The sequence below is a fragment of the Amblyomma mixtum genome, chromosome 3 (assembly GCF_055824585.1).
Source record: "Amblyomma mixtum isolate Tamu chromosome 3, ASM5582458v1, whole genome shotgun sequence".
Classification (NCBI taxonomy): Eukaryota; Metazoa; Arthropoda; class Arachnida; order Ixodida; family Ixodidae; genus Amblyomma; species Amblyomma mixtum.
Genome location: NC_143014.1, coordinates 164,597,336 through 164,616,919, shown reverse-complemented (window position 1 = coordinate 164,616,919; position 19,584 = coordinate 164,597,336). Strand labels below are relative to the sequence as shown.

Here is a 19,584-nt window from a genome sequence, read left to right as displayed (position 1 = left end):
ACGTGGATGATGCCTTCACTGAGTGTGGTTTTGGCTCAGCGGGCGGGCACAACACAACGAGACAGCGGCCACGGTTATGTGGCTAATTAGCCGAACATTAATTATATTTCTAATGATTTCCCTCACACTACATGTTGAACTCCCAGTCTTGAAAACTGCATTGATTAAGGACCGTTTACCCCAGATAAACTGTTTTATGCAGCTATCGCTGTAAAAGAAACTGCAGACCGTCAGTGCCGCAACACTGCCGACAAAGACGACGGGTGCGCGAGCGCGTGTTAGATTTTATTTTTTCTCTCTTTCAGTCAATGCAAAATTGAAACATTACATGCGTTTCATTCGAATTTGCACATAAAGCCATCGGCCAGTCTTCGATCTCCCAGTTAACAGGTCCCGTGTCGTTGCGTCGCCCAATCAGTCAGCCTATACCCTGTTACTACTCCTAATCCTCCTTTATTAACGCGCCCCATTTCCAGTAGTTCACTGCCTGTGGCTTGGCCACTCCCCCGTAGTGGATATGTGCCATTTTATTTGAGGCCAACCAACCGACCAACATTAGTTGGCATCCCCCAGTGTGGGTATGTGCCATCTTTTGAAAGGCTAACAACAACAACAACGAAGAGCATGCGTTGGTGTAGAGAAGAAGACAAGGAGCTACGGGAGACATCAACTCGCAACGAGTGAAAAAAGCAGCATTCTATGGAGACCGTGACAGCACAACCGCTTTCAACTGACGGTCAGTCCCATTTTATTACTCTGTCTACCGCACAGTGAAGCGTCCCATCCTACATTCAAGCTGTGTTGCAAAAGAGAAGCGAAAGGACTGTTTTCCACAGAAACTAGCGCTGTGTTTCGCGTCACTTGTTTTCATTTTGGGTCAGGAAGTGCCCCTCGGGCATATATTTACCCTGTCCCAAGGCTTGCTTGCCCGTGAGTACTGAATTCAGAGCGGAAGCCCTGTTTAGGAAGCGGAATAGATGTGTTTACGTCTCTTGCTGCTACAGAAGGCTTTTGCGTACGCAGTAACACCGGCAGCATTCGTCCTAGACGAGGTGCATGCTGCGGATACAACTCTTCGTTTACTCGTCGCGTAATATCTTGGCAACGACATCGACGAGAAGGACACAGTTTTTGTCACTTCGCGATCGGCGCAACCTAGGAGGAATTTGCACCTTCTCTACATTCGCAGTGGAGCAGCCACAGCCAGCAGCTCCCGCCCTGGGCGAAGCGGAACAGGCGCCGTTACTCGAGGCGCAGCCGCTGGCAACGGATGGCTCGCCGTCAGAGAAGCTGTGCACTTGGTCTGTGGCCGGCGCCCTTGCCGCCATGTTGGCCTTGTGCATGGTGGCGGTTGGCTTAGCCTTGCTGCTCCTGCAAGAGGAGGGAGTGCGGCTGTGTCGTAGCGACCAGTGCATTGAATTCGCACGCCAGATGAACAACAGCTTGGACCTAGCCGTCGATCCTTGCGACAGCTTCTACGATTTTATCTGCGGCAACTGGAACAGCAGCGACACCTCCGGGGTAAATTGCACATTTTGACGATGAGTGTGAATAACCGATGAGAAAATGTGAGTAAACATCAGTTACCCAGGACAGACCGTGCATTTTCGGCATTCAGACCTCTCACGAGGCGCATAGTGATCAGATTTCAGCATTCAGCAGATTTTCCCTTCGCTTCGTAGCCCTTTCGACTCTGAAATGCAGCATTTAGCTGCAAAAAATCTCCGCTCCCTATAATTTCAGCCATATGGATGATGTTGCCATATTACTTTAATTAGTGGTTCCTCTTCTTTCACCCCGTACTATCCGGATCAATATGAGCGGGCACATCAAAGTGCGTGATTTCACGTATTATCAGCATTTATTTCTGCTTCTCACCACCTGCGCACAAAAACAACAACTCAGGAACAAACTTTAGGCTACATTGAAGAACATTAATTCTACAAATAGATGCACACAAGGCGCACTAGCACACGTGTCACTGCCAAATATTGCGATCTGCGCAGCTTCAAAGATCTACTTTTCCAATTTAACTTTAACTCTGGTGCGTCCAAGCACTCATGTGCCTTCAAACAAACGGATGCACACGCATTTTAGGTTGTGAGCGGCTAGATACCCTCCACAATAGCAATTCAAAGGTGCCACGTGCTCGCGCAAATAATCATTTACATTTAGGTATACCGTGCAGTTTATATAAACTGCCGCGTACCAGGGTGTGCTTACAGACATCGTAAGTTCTGAAGCGGAAGTTTTGTTTAGTGTGCCTGGTATGCTTTCATAGGATCGGCCAAGACACAAAGTGTATTAGTTTAGACGCAGCGAATAGCACGACCTCGAAACCAACTTTTGCGGTCTCTCTTCCCAGGTTGTGCGAGACCCAGTGGGTTAACGAACGACTTCGAATTTACTGCTCTTGCTTTTGTCACCTATATGAAGGCTTTTTCGCTGCTTTTCTGCGAACGAATGGAATACTACAGAGACGCTGTCATGACCTCAAGAAGCCTTGATGCGAACACAGCAAGCTTCAATCAATCCGCTTGCGCAAAGCAACAGCTCTTATCCTTGTGCGGGAACTTCTTCAAAATATACCTAAACCCATGTCGAGGCGATTCCCACCTTCATGATCTTGAACTGGCAGGAAACGGACAGAAGCGTTCTTTGCATCTTGGGCGTAACAGGGTGTGCCAGCTAAAAGTAACCAAGGTTTAAAGGCGGACAGACCGTCTTACGCAAGTGGAGCCAACTGAGTGCTCTTAGGAGTTGCTTGGCCTATAGACTCCGGTATTGCTTTAGCCTGTCTGGGCAACTAATACTAACTAGCTAACTGTTGAACTCTTAGCTTCAGGAACAAAGTGTCAGCAGTGTTGCAGATGACCTTGAAAAAGAAACGAATAGAGAGTTCACAATAAGGTACGATTCTTTCGCTCTTTTTGCGAACTTTAGAAAGACATCCGAGAAATAAAAAAGCTACCACGTGGCAACAGCGCCCACGCACGCGCTGTCAAAGAATTAGATCCCTTATTTCAGATGTGCTGTCCCCAACCAACTTGGCGTTCGCGGTGACCGCGAGAGGTGCCAGCGAGTGCTGACGCGTCAAGAATCACTCACTGTCGAGCCCGCACACGGAGGTGGTAAATGTGATTCAAGCTTTCCTGGGACGCCGTGAATAACACATAACATTAGATGCACTCTGTTTATAAAATAAGCCTGAACGCAGTAACGTACAAAAAAAAAAAGCTAGGCCCTTATCAAATGTTGCTTATGATAAGTTTATGCAGCAAGCAAACGGAGTCGTCATGTTCTCGTCTGTCACGTTCCTACCTTACTGCCTCGAGAAACAACGTGCCCTCGCTTTGCACGACGACCAGCAGTTGCTGGCGCATATCTCGCAGCCACGGTGTAAGAAGTAGCTTCTTACACCGTGCTCGCAGCCAAGATAAATGACACGGGCCGTTGATCACAACGCTTCTGGATGAAAGGTTAGCTCTTTGAAATCGGGTACGGGAGCGCTGCTGGCACGTTGTAGTCTGTATTTCGCAAGAGTTTTTCTGAAGCCCGCAAAAAGTACTTAAATTGCAACTTGTTGCAAACCCTCAAGCCGCTGGTTTTTCAAAGTTATCTACCTCTCACGCTTTATTCCTGGTGTCAAGCGTTCAAAAGTTAATGAAGTCGTCTCAGTTAGGTAGTTAACTATATAGGCACACAAAAAAAATTTCTGGAGACTAGGTCAAGCGACTCCCAATAGCACTCAGTTGCTTTCACTCGCGCATGACGTACCGCCTTTTGAAAACCATAATAGTTTATAGTTTATGGGGGTTTAACGCCCGAAAGGGACTCAGGCTATGAGAGACGCTGTAGTGAAGGGCTCCGGAAATTTCGACCACCTGGGGTTCCTTAACGTGTACTGAGATCGCACAGCACACGGGCCTCTAGAATGTCGCCTCCATCGAAATTCGACCGCCGCGGCCGGAACCAACCCCGCTTCTTTCGGGTCAGCAGCCGAGCGCCGTAACCACTGAGCCACCACGGCGGCTGAAAACATTAACTTTATATCGAACAAAGGCGGTGTTTGTTCAAAATTCGACGGTCAAGAAATTGCAAACAGACATAATGAGGCAGCTTTAGGGTAACATTTAAAGACGTCGACGTTGCTGTAGAAATCTCTAAAATCTTGTTAGCGTACGCCTCCAGGCCTCGTCAGGGGTTAGTTTTTAAAATATCTAAAAATTGACAACGTATCGAAAAGTTCGGACACTGCAGTTGCAGGTTTTAGGTTTATTTTTTTTTTGTTCTCAGGAATGCGTTACGGAAAATGAGCGTTAGGTAAATTGGTACAGAAAATCCCAAAGCGAAGTTATCAAGAGGACTTCCTATTACAATATGCCTAATGCAAATATAAAAAAATGGCATTTCGAACTGAGTTTCCAATCAGCCAGCCAGTTTTGCTAAAAATATCGCACAAAGTACAGGAGCGATCTTGGACCGTGGGGAGCTCCTATTTCCTGGATAAAGTTTTTTTTTCTCGAAGCTGGCAGTTCGAAAGAGAAGCCGCAAAAAAAAAAAAATTAAACCTTTGCCAGACAGCCCAGGCATTTTAAAAAGAAACGTTTCGAGATTGTTCTGTGCATTCCGACACTGCATATAACGTTCAGGTAGTCTTTGGGAATCGAGAAAAAAATTTCGCTGCAAAATTTTCGCTGTGTAAATGAGCCCATTCAGTTGTGGCAAAGTTTGTAGGCCAGACTGAATGTTGTCCTATGTGATTGTTAATGCGAGCACGCGGCATCCCCGAATTGCGATCGTGGCACGCATATGGGTGCACACAGCCTGAAGTGCGTGTGACGCTCTTTATTTGAAAGAACATGCGTTCTTGGGAGCGCCAAAGACAAACTACAGAAAGAGAACTTTTTGAAACAGTATACGTTGCACCATTTGGCAACGACACGAGTGTTAGTATGCTCTCCGCGCATCTTTTTGTCCGGTTATATTTCTTAGTGAAACTTACATTTGCTTCTTTCGTTTCTTTTTTTCCTTCCGAGCCCTCACATCAATTTCGCAAGTTTATTGCTGCGAAAACGCAATGAAGTGCGTTTCAGTAAAGCTCAGTGGAAAGTTTTGCCTTTGTCCTGTCCTCATTACTTCTACATATTGTCTTTTAGAGCAGTTTTCTGTCTTAATAAGTTTTGAAAGGAGCAATGCATTTTTGTCTACGTTTTCGCCACTCCATGTCCGCACAATTTTGTCCGTCCGTGCCCCCGTCTGTCCGTATACACCATTACACCACTCAGGAAAACAGACAAGAGGCAGGTGTAGCTCTGAGCAAAATTCGAACACATGCCTCTGATGCGCATTTAGAAGCATGCTTGGCTGACCCCTTTAACCACTCGGCTATTTCCGCGAGCCTGTCCCTGGCGGTTCAGGTAACGTTCTACAGATGGCAGCACTATGCCGTTTGGCGTAAAGTTTGGAGCAGGGAATTTCGCCGGAAGTCTTAAAGGGAGACTGAAGCACTTTTTTTGAAAATCGGGCTGGCAGCGGCATCCTATAGTTTTTCATGCTGTATACAGGAATATCGCATCCAAATAAGGCAAAAACAAGCGCGAATTGCCTTTTTTAGCCGAAATATGCGGCCTGTGCCGCGGGGAACGCCGCGCGGCGTGCCGCCGCCCGTGATTGGTCAAGAGAGGTCGTGATGTCACTTTGAGGACTGGAGAAGCTGCCGATGCGGATCCGGCGCTGCGTTGAGTGCAGATCGCAGCTTTCCGTGTCGTTGTAAAAGCGAATACGGCGACTATTTTTTTTTACTGACCTCCGAAGAAAAATATACTACAGTTTGCTCATTCCACGTATCGCCTGAAACCAAAAAAGACAAGCAAAAATTTCTACCCCTAGCACAAGCATGCGCCAGCGTCAAAGACGCGATGCACACCATGCGTAAAAGGTGCCAGCACAACATCGGCTCGTATTCTCGGAAAGGAAGGGGTGCGAACAATACTCAAGTCAATTGCCACCACCGGACGCCTCCTGGCTCGCCCGGAAGAGCGTCATCCTAAAGAAAAGGCCCAAAGCACTGTGTACAAAAAATCCTGTTCTCAGTACCCGGCGTTGCAGGTTGGGGCAAGAAAGTATTTCAAGGAAACGATGAAGGAGCACAAAGTTGGTGTCAAAATTAGCGAAGCGCAATGGCCAAGCACTGCGAGGCACGTGACCACAGGATAGTGACGCAATCATTTTGCGCTGGAAACTAAGCCAAATAAGCGCACAAGGCTGCTGCTTCACTCGTGGCGCGTTCAGCAGATGCCAGAAAATATTAATCGCTGCCTCGGAAACGTTCGTACTTCCTAGATTTGCAGTTTAGGTTCAGTGAAGTAGTTTGTGTCTAAAAGCCAAGCTAGCTGCAACTCGCCCGCTGCCACAACTTGATGAAGAAACCGTCTAAGGTTGCGGTGTTTTTTTGCAAAAACTCGGTTGGCATTCATTTCTCTCATAAATTTGCATCCGAAATCAACGTCGAATGCTTTCATTTTAATTGCTTAGCAACGATTAAACGAGATGCCGCATATGAAGAGCTTCGATGCTTGCTTGCTTTGCTTTATTGTACTTTGCTCTGCTTGCCTGGTTGCTTGCTTGCTTAGACACGTCGAACCGAGTATAAAATCACTAACCGAGCCTTGCTGAGCACGTCTCAGGTGGTCTGGCCGCACCTAAGCTGAGGAGAGCGACACATGCTTGAGCCTCTATAAGGTTTCTTCAGGGGCTAAGTGAGCATGTTCCTACTTTTAAAAGAGGCGCTTCTTCGGAATGGTGACACGCCTCTCATGCGCGAGAAAATCGAAGGAACTGTGTCATGGTTCAGCCGCGCCTTTTCAACAGAAATCTCCAGAGGTCACATTAGGGACAAGCTCTGCATGTAGCCGCTCTTACGAAAGTGCTTCGAGCAGAGTAGGCTTGCTTTGGTCAGCTTGAATTCTTCGTCCCAGCAGCGAGCGCTTGCGCTGCGAGCTTTTGATCTTGCTAAAAACAGTGGAAGGCGACACAGTCTCGGCCGTATTTGTTCATGGACACGAACGCAGAGTAGTACCTCGTGTTGAATCTGGTTCTCAAGGTCGGCTGACACGCTTTGTACGCCACAACGCACGCAGCACGAGAAACAACGCGCGCTGAAAGCTCGCTCGGGTGCGCCGAAGTATCCCCGGCTCCTCAACGTGACGTCACGTTGGCCGACGTGGACGAGGTTTTCCTCTCCGCTGTTCTCCTCTCCTACGCTCGCGCGGGGCGCGGGAGATTTGAACATCGCGTTTTTAATTGGTGATTGCGCCACTGTTTTAGCCAAAATCGAAAAAATAATTTCACAGACGTGATCAGCAATGACACTACTTCAAAACCCTAAAAAATTAGCTGATTCGAAAACCGCCTCAGTATCCCTTTAAAGCAAGGTGCGCTCCTGCGGCTCCTGCGGCTCCTGCGTGTTACGCCAAGAACAAAAAGGCAAGAGTGTGCGGTAGGGAGACGGGGGAAACCGACTAATAGAGAATGGTTTAGAAGAGGCGAAAAAGAGTTTCGCAGGGATGATTTCGCCCGGCACTCGAGGGAGGAGACTTTGACCAGATAACGCTTGCTGGCTGTCTCAGTGAACTGAAGCAATTTTGTGCGTCACGTGGACGAGCTAATGCCGTCGACATGGGCGGACGCTTCTACTGCTTCGACCGATCGGCGGGATCGCGATGGGCTTCACCTACAATCGGCAACAGCTTCGAATAAAGTTCCAAAGAGAGAGCAGGAACAGCATCGCAAGCTACAAAACACAGCGCTGTACGCATGCATTCCTGCATCAGGGTAGTCTGTAGGCGTAGCACGGATTAGCCTGCATTTTTTTTTTTTGACCAAGCAATTGTTCCAGGGCAACTACAGACTCGAACGTGACAGCCCTTCTGTTGGAATTTAAAACCTATAAGCAATTTGATTCACACCGATATATTAAAAATTCTACTGCTGTGATGGCCTGCAAATGCGGTGCTTAAAAGCGCACACATTAGCGGGGTGTTTATTTCCTATTCAACGAGGTCAGCTGGCAGTGCACCTGAATGTCAGGACCGTGTTCCATCGACTTCAGACGCCACTTGTAGAAGTTCATAGTAATTCGGAAGACTCCATTGGGAGGGTAGGCAAGCCCCAATCGCTCCATGCTGATGGTCTGGACGAGACAAGGTGTTCCTCCAGCCAGTCGCCTGAGAAAAAGAAATGAACTCGCAGCGCAAAATAATAAAAAAAAGTTTCGCTTCACATTTGCGCCACGCAAACCATTCTTGCTGAAAACGTACTGTGTCCGTACTCAGTTAATGACTGGTGATCACCTGTAAGATTCGAGCTCCATTTTTTTTTTATTTTCTGAAAAAGAAATTTGTCTCTAATTTTACAGCAAACATCATTCCATTACACCTCACCCGTACCACGGGGCTGAACCAATTCTCTGTCCTGTTCGTTGCAGGAAACGCTTCATCACAGGTGGCAGCAGAGGTTCCGGATTGCCGTTATCGAAAGCACCAGAAAGACACACGTCCCGACCGAGGGCCAAACCGCTCAGCAGAAGGCGGCCACGTTCTTTCAGTCGTGCGAGAAGGTTGTGGCCCAGAATTCAAGCGAAACACATCGACTTCAGCAGGCGCTCGCTGAAGCGGGCCTCTTCTCCCCGGCCTGGACGCACTATTCCGAACTACTGAACGCCACTCTAGTCCTAAACACCCGGCTGCGGCTCGAGACGATGGTGCAGGTTTCTTTCTCCAAAGGTGAACGCTCCTTCGGCGACGTTCACGATCCCCCAGACACTCTCCTCCTCTATATGCGCCCCAGCCGTGCTTTCCTAGAGTACGCTTCGCTCAGGAAAGGGGAGGTGCGCGAACACTTCTACCAGGAGTACCACTCTGTGCGCGAGTACCTGGAAAACAAAGAGGACACCGCGATTCCCGCCGACGAGCTGTACGCATTGCACCAGACGACGCGCAGCGTGCTTATCAAGGCACTGAGGCAAAGTGACCAGGGTGTCACAAGCAACCGGAGCGAGGTTATGCCGTTCGTCTCGGAGGCAGAGTGGAAATACCTGCTGAGATCGTGTTGCGGCTTGGGAGGCCGACACGTAAGGTACCGCTTCCTTAAACCTGCTTTTCTGAAAGAGTACTTCACTCTCACTTCTAAACTGGGACCTGCAGCCGCGCAGCAGTACTTGAGGTGGTTCGTAATGGCGACGCACATTCGAGTCTTCGATGCAGCATCCTTCGTCGGCCGCTACGCAAATCCGGCGCGTGCCACTGTGGAACGATCTCACTTCTGTTATCGCATAGTTCGTAGCGCCATGGGTGAGGCGCTCACCTGCCAAACCGTTCTGCGATCATTCCACAAGGACGCCGTCGCCAACATAGAGAACGTGTTGCCACTTGTGTACGCCGGCTTCATCTCAGTCTTCGCGAAAAATGCATGGTTCAAGCCTGCGTTCCACGCACCGGACTACCTAAACGACTCTGGCCTGGTGCTCGGAATTCTGGAGGTCTGCAAGCCGGCAAGGCTTGAGGAAACGTACGCCAAGTACGGGGACATGACAGGCAGCTTCTTCGATAACTGGAGACACGTCGCCCTGGTGATGCTTGCTCGCCTTAAGGACAGCCCTGTCGTTCTCGCCGCGGAAGAACACGAAGAGGCCCGCGTTCAATGTGAGTTCTCTGCTTGCTCGGAAAGAAGCGCGTTGTATGTAAAGCGCTGCCGACGTAGCAGTCTAAACTACCTCGCATGTGTGCTTTGTAAGCTGGTATTTTTTGTCAAGCGATATTGAAAAACTGTTCTTGGGGCTTAGCTCGCCGTGTAATATATATCAGCATATGCATGCTGATGCACCTAGAATAGGCGGGTAGTACGTCCCCGGTGATGACTTCCATAGGTTTACCCAGGATTCCCATCTTTTATCTTTCCTGAGATAGGGACGGGGCAAAATGTGTGCGTGCGTGCGTGTGCGTGCGTGCGTGCGTGCGTGCGTGCGTGTGTGTGCGTGTGCGTGTGTGTGTGTGTGTGTGTGTGTGTGTGTGTGTGTGTGTGTGTGTGTGTGTGTGTGTGTGTGTGTGTGTGTGTGTGTGTGTGTGTGTGTGTGTGTGTGTGTGTGTGTGTGTGTGTGTGTGTGTGGTCATGACGCTGCAATAAGATATGGGGAAAAGGCAATTAGAGGAAGATGGAATTCTTGCAAGCTGTTCCTGGGGCATGTCGAGAAAATGTTGCATTTGGTGACCATCCCAAACAGAATGTCAGCGCCGGCCACCTAGTGTGTAAATTCCAGTATGTGACACGTTCCACTGTGTTCAGTTCACGTTAAGCCCACTGTTGCGTCGTTCGGAGGGAATCAAAGGACGCTTCTCTTGATTAGCTCGCTCTACAATTTCGCACAGTAGTGGTATTTGGGACATTTTTTTTTTTTTCATATTACGTTTGGGTGGGGTACTTGCCTGGTTTAGTGAGAATTAATCGGAAGTCCGCACCACAAGCTGCGACGCCGAATCAAAAATGGCGCTTTCGCAACAGCTGTGTCAGCAGCACCATCTCTCACCTCCGGAGTGTTAGGGAGCACTCTTCGTTTCGCGCCTTGTGTTCGTCTGCTTTCGTCAATCCGCCGCCGACAAGATCTGGTGCTGCCAGTACGGCTCTGTTGCGAAAGCGTCTTTTTTTTTTTTGCCCAGCACTGCCTCAATGATTCGGACGTCTGATAAATTCTCATATAATCAGGAAAGAACCCTACCCCCACGCAGTATAAAACAAAAATTACCGCCAAACGTCACCGCTGTGCGAAGTTTGAGCACGAACAAGCCAGGGATGTATACGAAATAATTAATATTTGGTTCGCTCTGAGCGACGAAACACTACTATTGGTGTTTGAAATTACTGCATATATTTTTTTTCTTTTAAAATTCGTCGAAGATACGTCGGTGCGTTCTATGCACGTCGATTGTAAAGTAAGGCGGATATTGTACGTGATAAAGTGAAATTAAAAGACGATTAGTTAACAAAAATGACTCATGAATCTTTTTTGTTGTTGTTTTCGGGCAAAATATTATATTGCGATTCCGAAAGCCGTCAACATCGAAAGTGAACCCACTTTATAAAATCTCGGCAACATGGTTCGAGGTTTCGAACGTGAAAAAGATGTCTCCGAACGCGCTTTAAGTTGGTTTCTCCGTGCTGCGCATTCATCAAATGGCATCGCTGCATGTGGTGTCACAGAAACCATGTCAGCATCTTCTACATCATAAAACACATTTACTCCATAAGGATTTCCTGCATTAAAAATTTCAGCGACACCATTTTATTAATGTGCGGCGTGGGAAAGCCAACGTAGCGAGAATTTAAATGTGTGTTTTCCACGCTGGATATGTGGCAGCACAATGCCGAATCTGACATTTTAAAAACAGCTCACCTTCGATGTTGACGCCCTTCATTTTCTATGTATAATATCGGGCCATAAACAAAAAATAAAAATATCAGTTTATTGTAGTTAATTGTATGCTAATTCATTTTATCACTTAAATGTTCGCCTTACCGCGCAATCCAGCAGCACAGACCACAGCGAAGTATCTTTCACAGTTTATAAACGAAAATCTGTGTCAAATAATTTGTGCGTCAAATAAATGTAAGTGAGCAGATATGTCGACGAGCACGAGCCTTACCGAAATGAATTGGTTTTAATGGGTCCACGAGGCCTCAGCCGCAGGAAGCCATTACTTGGCACCAGTCGCAGCAATTTAGCAGGTGATTTCCAGCCTTAGTCGGAAAGGGTGGCGAAGTCATACGCATGTAACCAGGATAAGAGGATATGCTATGTGGCCATTTTGCAGGTGTCGCCAGCTGAGATTGTGGTGGCTTACAGAAAAGCACTTTATTCGGACCAATGCCGTTGTAGGCACTTTTCTATATACTGAGAAGTTTATAGAACAGCTCTGACGGTCACTTTGTCCGCCTCTCTCTCGTGACAGACGAGCACGTGGGATTCACAGCGGAGTACCCGTACTACAGAACACGGCCCCTGAGCGCCGACTTCGAACTGCTGCCCGAAGCGTCTGCGCTGCCGTCCTTCGGTGATGAGGCGCCGCTGGCACTCCGCCTGGCCGTCGCTGGTGCCGTGGCTGCCGATGCCTTAGCCTCGCTGCTCTTCCAGGAGTACGATGAGTGGGACAGCGAGTCACGCCGCGAGTTCGCCGTTCAGGTCCGCTGTCACCTGGGCCGCCGGATAACGCTACCCAAACTGCGGCCCGCGCAGCGGCGAGCCATGCATCGCTTTATGTCTCTTATGGCTCTGGCGTCGGCTGTGCAAGATTCTCCGGAGCAAGACTCTCGACAAGGTATCCAGGGGCTGCCGAAAGGCCTGCGCGGCATCCGATCTCTGTTTGCCGCCTGGTGTCTGCAACACTGCGGTCGGCCCGGTGGTAGAGAGGCGTGCAACCGGCCCCTGGCCGAGATGATGCTATTCCACGACGCTTTTTTCTGCATCCCGCCGGACTCCATGTGGAAAGATGACGCGTGCGCAGTTCTTTTCAAATGACCCCATGAAAGCGATCAAGTGTCCTGTACGCTAGCAGTCCCGAAGTGTCTTGTTATGGCGCCGGTCAGAGATTTCGCCCTTAGGGCTCTCGACCGCGCTTCGTGTTATTTTTGATGGACGTTTCAGAAGCGGTGCGCACGTTCATTCAAGTTTCTTGTCATAGTTACCTGCTGTCAACACAGCTCCCGTCCGCAGCCGCAAACAAGGGGCATACAGAGCTCATCCCGGGGCAGCGCCAGAGCAGGCGTCGCAGGCACCATACATAACCTACCTTTGCACTGTGACGGGAAAACGAACCCACGTGTCTTTGTTTGCTTTTACCTCCTGTAGGCAAGAATTGGTTGGTTAATTGGTTAATTGCGGATTAACGTCCCAAAGCGACTCAGGCTATGAGGGACGCCGTAGTGAATAGGGCTCCAGAAATTTCGACCACCTGGGGTTGTTTAACGCGCACTGACATCGCACAGTACACAGGCCTCTGTAGGCAAGAATACTTTTCATCGCTAAGGTCGACTGTAGACAGAGCCAACCACCGAATACACGTCCGCCGGTGTGAAATAAAATTATTCAATAGAAGGACTTCCTGTGGACAGAGAACGAAAGCAGGTAAGACATTAAATGCTGCATCATCCCCTTCTAGGCTGTTTATTTTTTTCGTCTTAATGGCTCATACAATTTTTCAACGGGAGTGGTTTTTGTCCCCAAGTCATTATCATGAAATTTACAAATGTCCCGCACGACATTTATTTTCTGTGGCACCTTGTAGCAGAAGCAGTAAGCAATGGGTATAAACGAGACGCAAAACTACAACTTCCCTAGTCCTTTGGCTCTGACCGCGGTATCTTGACTACTACATCTGCAATACCGGCCTTATGAAAACACGCGGGCACAAAAAGATTTCTTTTTATGGCTAAGGTATAGCAACCTTTAAATATTATACAAATATTATTGCATACGCGCAAGAAGGATTTTTTTTTTGCCTTTTACCTATTTTTCTTTTGAAACATGCAAGCATTTCTAACGATAGTAATATATTCAGTGGTACAACATAGTATAAGCCACCCATTCGTGGTGGCTCGGTGGTTAGGACGCTCAGTTGCTGAGCTCGAGAAATCGAGTTCGATCCCGGCCATGCCGGCCGCGTTTCGATGGAAGCGGAACGCACGGCGTCCGTGCATTGTGCGATATCAGCGCAGATTAAATAATCCCACGTGGTGTAAATTAATCCGAAGGCCTCCACTACGGCGTCCTGCATAGCCAATGTCGCTTTGTGTCGTTAAACCCAAGCACCATACACGAATAAGCTGCTGGCGGCATCTCCTCTGGCAGTAAAGATTTCCGCGAAGGCTGCATTGTGTGTTCGTCTCAGTTAACTGAGGTGACTACAGAGTTAAAAGTCCTGCAGCTCCATATGGCTATTATACGATGGTCGTTCAACGGGAACCGGGACATTTATTCTTACGAGCACACACACACGGATTCCATGGCATACTTTGTGCGCTGACGAGTGTTCCCTATCGCTGTATGACGCGCTGTCGTGTGGCAGCGGAAGTCGGGTGATAAAAAGAACAAAGCTATCAGTAGAAGAGCGGAGGAGTGAATCGTAATAAAGGGGTCAACAACTGCGAGAATCGGGTCAACAGGGTTATCACGTGGCGACGACCTACTGCTGACGTCACATCTAAACAACAGTTAAGACGAACAACCATGTCGTCTCTTCATTCCTCCAGCTTTCGAGGTGCTCACGCGCGGTGCGTGTAGCAGCGAACTTAAAAGCAAACTTATTTACGAAGACATCAGCAGAGATAGAAGGACCAGCATAGGCAGGTGTACAGACCGACACACAGTGTTTGACGAACCCCACGGCCGCATCTATGCGCAGAGTACGCGATGCCTAAGTGACCGCTGTCCGTTGCCTGCATGCACAGTTTAAACGGTGGCGGCCCTGGATCCCTGTGTACTGACCGCTCGACCTAATCTGCAGCATCACGAAAACGCCACCCACGGGCAATGACTATCTACGCCGCGTCCTACAGTGTTACCTGGAGCCATGTTTTCTTCTTCTCATCTGTGCTCTCGGTGATGACAGAATACGTGCAAGGCCACGCAATAGCTTTTCCGGAATGTCACGAGGCAGGACAGAGCGGGGATGAGATATTTGGTCACCGATGCCGCGCTATGTTACGCGATCGACAGCTCAGGACGCGCGTCGCTTTTCATTATGATGCCTAAGGTGCAGACGGTGCAGCACAGCTGCGCCCTGCTAATTTAATTCAATTTAACTTACACAAACCGCTACATTCTTCATCGATTACGAGAAAGCATTTGACTCAGTGGAAACCTCAGCAGTCATGCAAGCATAATGAAATCAGACTTAAGAGAAGTCTATAACGACTGCACAGCTGCCACAGTCCTCCATAAAGTGTGCAATAAAATTCCAATAACAAAGGGTGTCAGGTAGGGAGACACAATCTCGCAGATGCTATTCGCCGCCTGTTTACAGGACATATTCCGAGGCCTGGATTGGGAACAGTTGGGGATAAGCGTTAATGGAGAATACGTAAGCAATTTGCGATTCGCTGATGACATTGCCTTGATAAGTCACTCAGGAGACGAACTGCAAAACATAATCAATGATTAGACAGGCAGAGTAGAACGGTAGGTCTAAAAATTAGCATGCAGAAAACCAAAGTAATGTTCAATAGTCTCGCCAGGGAACAGCGGTTCACAATTGGTAGCGATGTGCTGGAAGTGATAAGGGAATACGTCTGCTTAGGGCAGGTGGCGACAGCTGATCCAGATCATGAGAGGGAAATAACTAGAATAACAAGAATGGAGTGGAGCGCATAAATGGCAGGTTCTCTAAGATCATGAATGGCAGTTTGCCAATATCCCTTAAGAGAAAAGTATGAAACAGCTGTATCTTACTGGTACTCACCTACGAGGCAGAAACGTGGAGGCTAACAAAGAGGGCTCAGCTTAAGTTAAGGACAACGCAGCGAGCTATGGAAAGAAAAATGATAGGTGTAACGTTGAGAGGCAAGAATCGGGCACAGTAGATGAGTGAAAAAACGCGGGTTAATGACATCCTAGTGGAAATCAAGAGAAAGAAATGGGCTTGGCCAGGGCAGGGAAACGGAGTGGACTCAAAGAGAAGACAAGCGTAGCAGGGCACGGCAGAAAGTTAGGTGTGCGGATGAGATTATGAAGTTTGCGGGGATACGGTGGCCGCAGCTGGCAAAAGAGAGGGTTAATTGGAGAGGCAAGGGAGATGCCTTTGCCCTGCAGTGGACATAGTCAGGCTGATGATGATGCTGACACACAGAGAGGCATTACAGTGTGGACAGTGCCTGACGCAAACTTCCTCTTCGCCGCCACCTCAGAGCACCATCAAAAGGAGAAACGCTGACATTTTCTGTATAAAGTTTTTTGGGGAAACCCTCAAGGTGAAGTAGATTTATAAAGAAGTAATCACTCATTAGCGTTTACCGTTTGTTGCTAGATATCCTGGTTAGTTCAAGTGGTAGAGCGACTGCCCCGGACAGCCAGTGGTCCCGGGTACGATCCCCGGACAAGGACGAATTTTTCAACTATACGAAGTTTCTGTGAAAGCTGTATAACTTTCCTCTATAACCGTATACGGCTGCGCTTGGGCGGGCGCTAATGAGTAATTACTTCTTTATTGTCGAAATTATGTTTGATGCCTTGGGTTGCGCGCAGTGCACGGCAGCAACCCGCCATCATCGGTTATCTACACCCTGTCTTTATACTTCCTATTCTTTCGATGGTTTCATGTCTCGCAGCTACGGTATGCTGCTAGCCAGTTCACACATTGTGCTGACTGAACGTTATCGGTACGGAAGATACACGCACTGCCCGGGAATGGCTGGGCGCGCCTCATACCAGGAAGGTTGGTGACACCGCGGGGTGAGATAAATCTCGAGCGCGCTGACCGAGACAGAGTAGGCCCGCATGGAATGTTTGCTTGCGTCTTTGTAATGGAACTCACCAGTCTCAGTTCTCGAATGTAGGCAACCATTTACGATGTCCAGAAGTGTACATAAGCGTAGTCTTCTCAGTAAACAGTGCGAAGGGTCGACAGTAACTTAAATGATATTACTAGCAGGCGCAAAAATAAACAAAAATACAGAAAAACCACTAATATTTGCAATCGCTCGTAGCGATTGTTAACAAGCCGCGCAGCTTTTCGTTGAAGCCGCGCGAAAACCACAGTATATATGCTAGCGTACGTATTGCAAGACTGGTCTGATAAGGTGGACGTAAGCTACCTCTTCGTTTGGCTGGTAGAATGGGGTAGGCTTCATTTCAGGAAGAACAATTTATATGAGTCATTTTTCTGCTGCACGTAAATGCGAGTTCGAGCTGGGTTCTGATGTGTTGATACGCCTGGATATTTCTATTCCGTGACTGCTTGAAGAGTGCTGCCGCTGAAATCATATGAGAAATGAAGACCATTGTTTGTTCGTAATGGACATGAAATCTGTTTGGTCAGTTTTTCACCATTTACCAGTTTGCACACCACCTCCCTACTTTATTTTAGAAGTTGTGTCACAGTTATTTACAAAAAGCACGCAACCATATGCAAAGAGGCAGAGAGCAGGAGCCTTCGCTGCTTCCTGCACGAAAATACCTTCCATGATTTCTTATTGTCGTGTATTGTGGTTGAGAGCGGGCGCGTGAGATGGCGCCACCATACCGTGTGGAGACTGGGGGCGAACGCACGGAGTGGGGGCAAACGAGCGCGGGCAGTTGCCCATTGCCCGGTGGCCGGCACCATGTTTGGAGTACGGCAGTCCAATAAATGTGTGTATGCTGTTACAGTGAACTAGTCATTCCCTCGGTAACGCGACATGGTGGCAGCGGTGTGTCAACGGTGAAGTGAACACGGAAGACGACCGAGCGGTGAGCGACCACGCATCAATCAGCCTTCAGCACTACAGACCTGCACATTTGGCGGGGTCCTATGGAGCAGCGTGCGCCAACTTTCGTTAGCTTATTGGCCGTTGAGGACGCTCGGTTGACCTGTTCGTCTGCTGTCATCATCATCATCGTTTGACAATTTGAGCAAGATATTTAATACATTTGTTTCGTCTTCTTCTGCTATCTTAACATCAACAATAAAAATATCCACAATAACGACTTTTTTCGCTCTGGATGAGTATAAAAAACGCTCTTTTTATCCGCTTTGTTTTCGTCAGTACCACCGTGCCTAGCATAGATAAATGGATGTTAATGATTACGTGGACAAACGACGAAACTGCCTTGTTTGAAATAATTGATGGAGGAGGCCATCTTGTTCAACAGGTATAATGTAGCGCCACGCTTCCCGTAGGTGCCTTTTCCTAGCGGCAAAAGGCATGAACTAGAACATGCGCGCTGGAGCAGTGCCAAATGTGCAGGTCTGTAGTTCAGTAGGTCTTGCTTCAGCATGCCTGACGAGAGAGGAGAAGACGCCACACAAAGGGCCGCCGCAGCGCAGCATGGAAATGGCGGGAACTTCTTCAATCCCTTCGCCATCGAGCTTCCCGAAAAGCTGGACTTCCGCGACCCAGCGGATTGGAAACGCTGGATTGCAAGGTGGGAACGCTACCGACTCGTGTCTTCACTGCACCTCCGTGACGAAACAACTCATGTAAACACCTTCCTGTACGCGATGGGGAAGGAAGCTGAAGATATTTTAGCGTCACTGAAGTTGACAGACGCTCAAATGGTGAACTATGCTACTGTTAAAAGCAAGTTCGAGGAGCATTTTATACCGTGCACGAACATAATTTACGAGAGGGCAAGGTTCAACCGTCGGGTTCAGCAAAGCAGTGAGTCGGTCGAGGCGTTCATTACAGACTTACACAAACTTGCCGAGACGTGCGAATACGGCGAACTCAAGGATGAGCTCATTCGTGACCGCCTCGTAGTAGGACTTTTGGACGTTGGACTTAGCGAGAGGATGCAACTCGATCCCAAGCTTACTCTACAGTCTGCGACAAAAATGGCGCGAAACTCAGAGGTTGTGAAAAGGCAGCAGAACGAGTTGCGCGAGACGGCTGAACAAAACGCTGCAGTTGACGAGCTGCGACGCCCGAAAGGACGACCAAAGTACAAATATGCGCCACGGAAAGCAGCCAAGCCTTCAGGCGGACAGGAAACCGGCCAAAACGTGTGCAAATGGTGCGGCAGTGCGCAACAGCACTTCAAGAAACAGTGCCCGGCATCGGGGAAAGTGTGCAACAACTGTGGAAAAACCGGTCACTTTGCAACAGTGTGTTTGTCTGCACTCCAGCAGTCATCGAGACGGACTGCACGCAGAGATACCACTGCTAAGAAAGGCACCGCTAATACAGAGGAAGTATTCATTGGGGAGATCAACAATATCGATGGTCAGGAACCTTGGTTCATCACAGCATTTGTTGATGGAAGTCCCGTCCAGTTTAGGGTCGATACTGGAGCAGATGTTACTGTCATCCCATTCTCAGAGTATGTGGACAGCCGCATGGAGAAGCTTAAACTGCCAGACAAGAGACTCTTCGGACCAGGCAGAACGCCAATCAAGTCAAGAGGAATGTTCAATGCTACCATTGCTTGGCGAAACAAATCAACTCGTCAAAGAGTTTTCGTAGTGGAAGGTCTGCAAACGGCGTTGCTGGGACGACCCGCCATACGTGCTTTAGATGTCCTAGCACACCTGGATGCTGTGGATGCAAACATTCAACTAAGGCCTGCTCAAAATGGTGAGCTACCCGAGGCTAGAGCAGAGTTCCGCTCGTTGTTCACTGGGCTAGGTGAAATGAAGACGGCATACAAAGTGACACTCGAGCCAAATGCTACACCTTATGCTGTAGCCGTGCCTCGGCGAGTGCCAGTTCCTCTCTTGCCCAAAGTGAAAAAAGAACTTGACAGAATGCAGAAGTTGGGGGTCATCAAGCAAGTTGATCACGCAACGGCATGGTGTGCACCGAAGGTGATCGCTAAGAAGAAGAACAACGAGATACGAATCT

At 48.5% G+C, this 19,584-nt stretch overlaps 1 protein-coding gene across 1 annotated transcript; it reads left to right on the top strand.

The window, feature by feature from the left end:
- Positions 1-1,326: 1,326 nt before the first annotated feature.
- On the top strand, positions 1,327-13,229 carry LOC149352597 (neprilysin-1-like). The gene is made up of 3 exons (XM_089577219.1): positions 1,327-1,521; positions 8,489-9,704; positions 12,006-13,229. Exons 1-3 carry the CDS (start codon positions 1,327-1,329, stop codon positions 12,569-12,571), a joined length of 1,977 nt encoding a protein of 658 aa, XP_089433345.1. The 3' UTR covers positions 12,572-13,229.
- Positions 13,230-19,584: the final 6,355 nt, after the last annotated feature.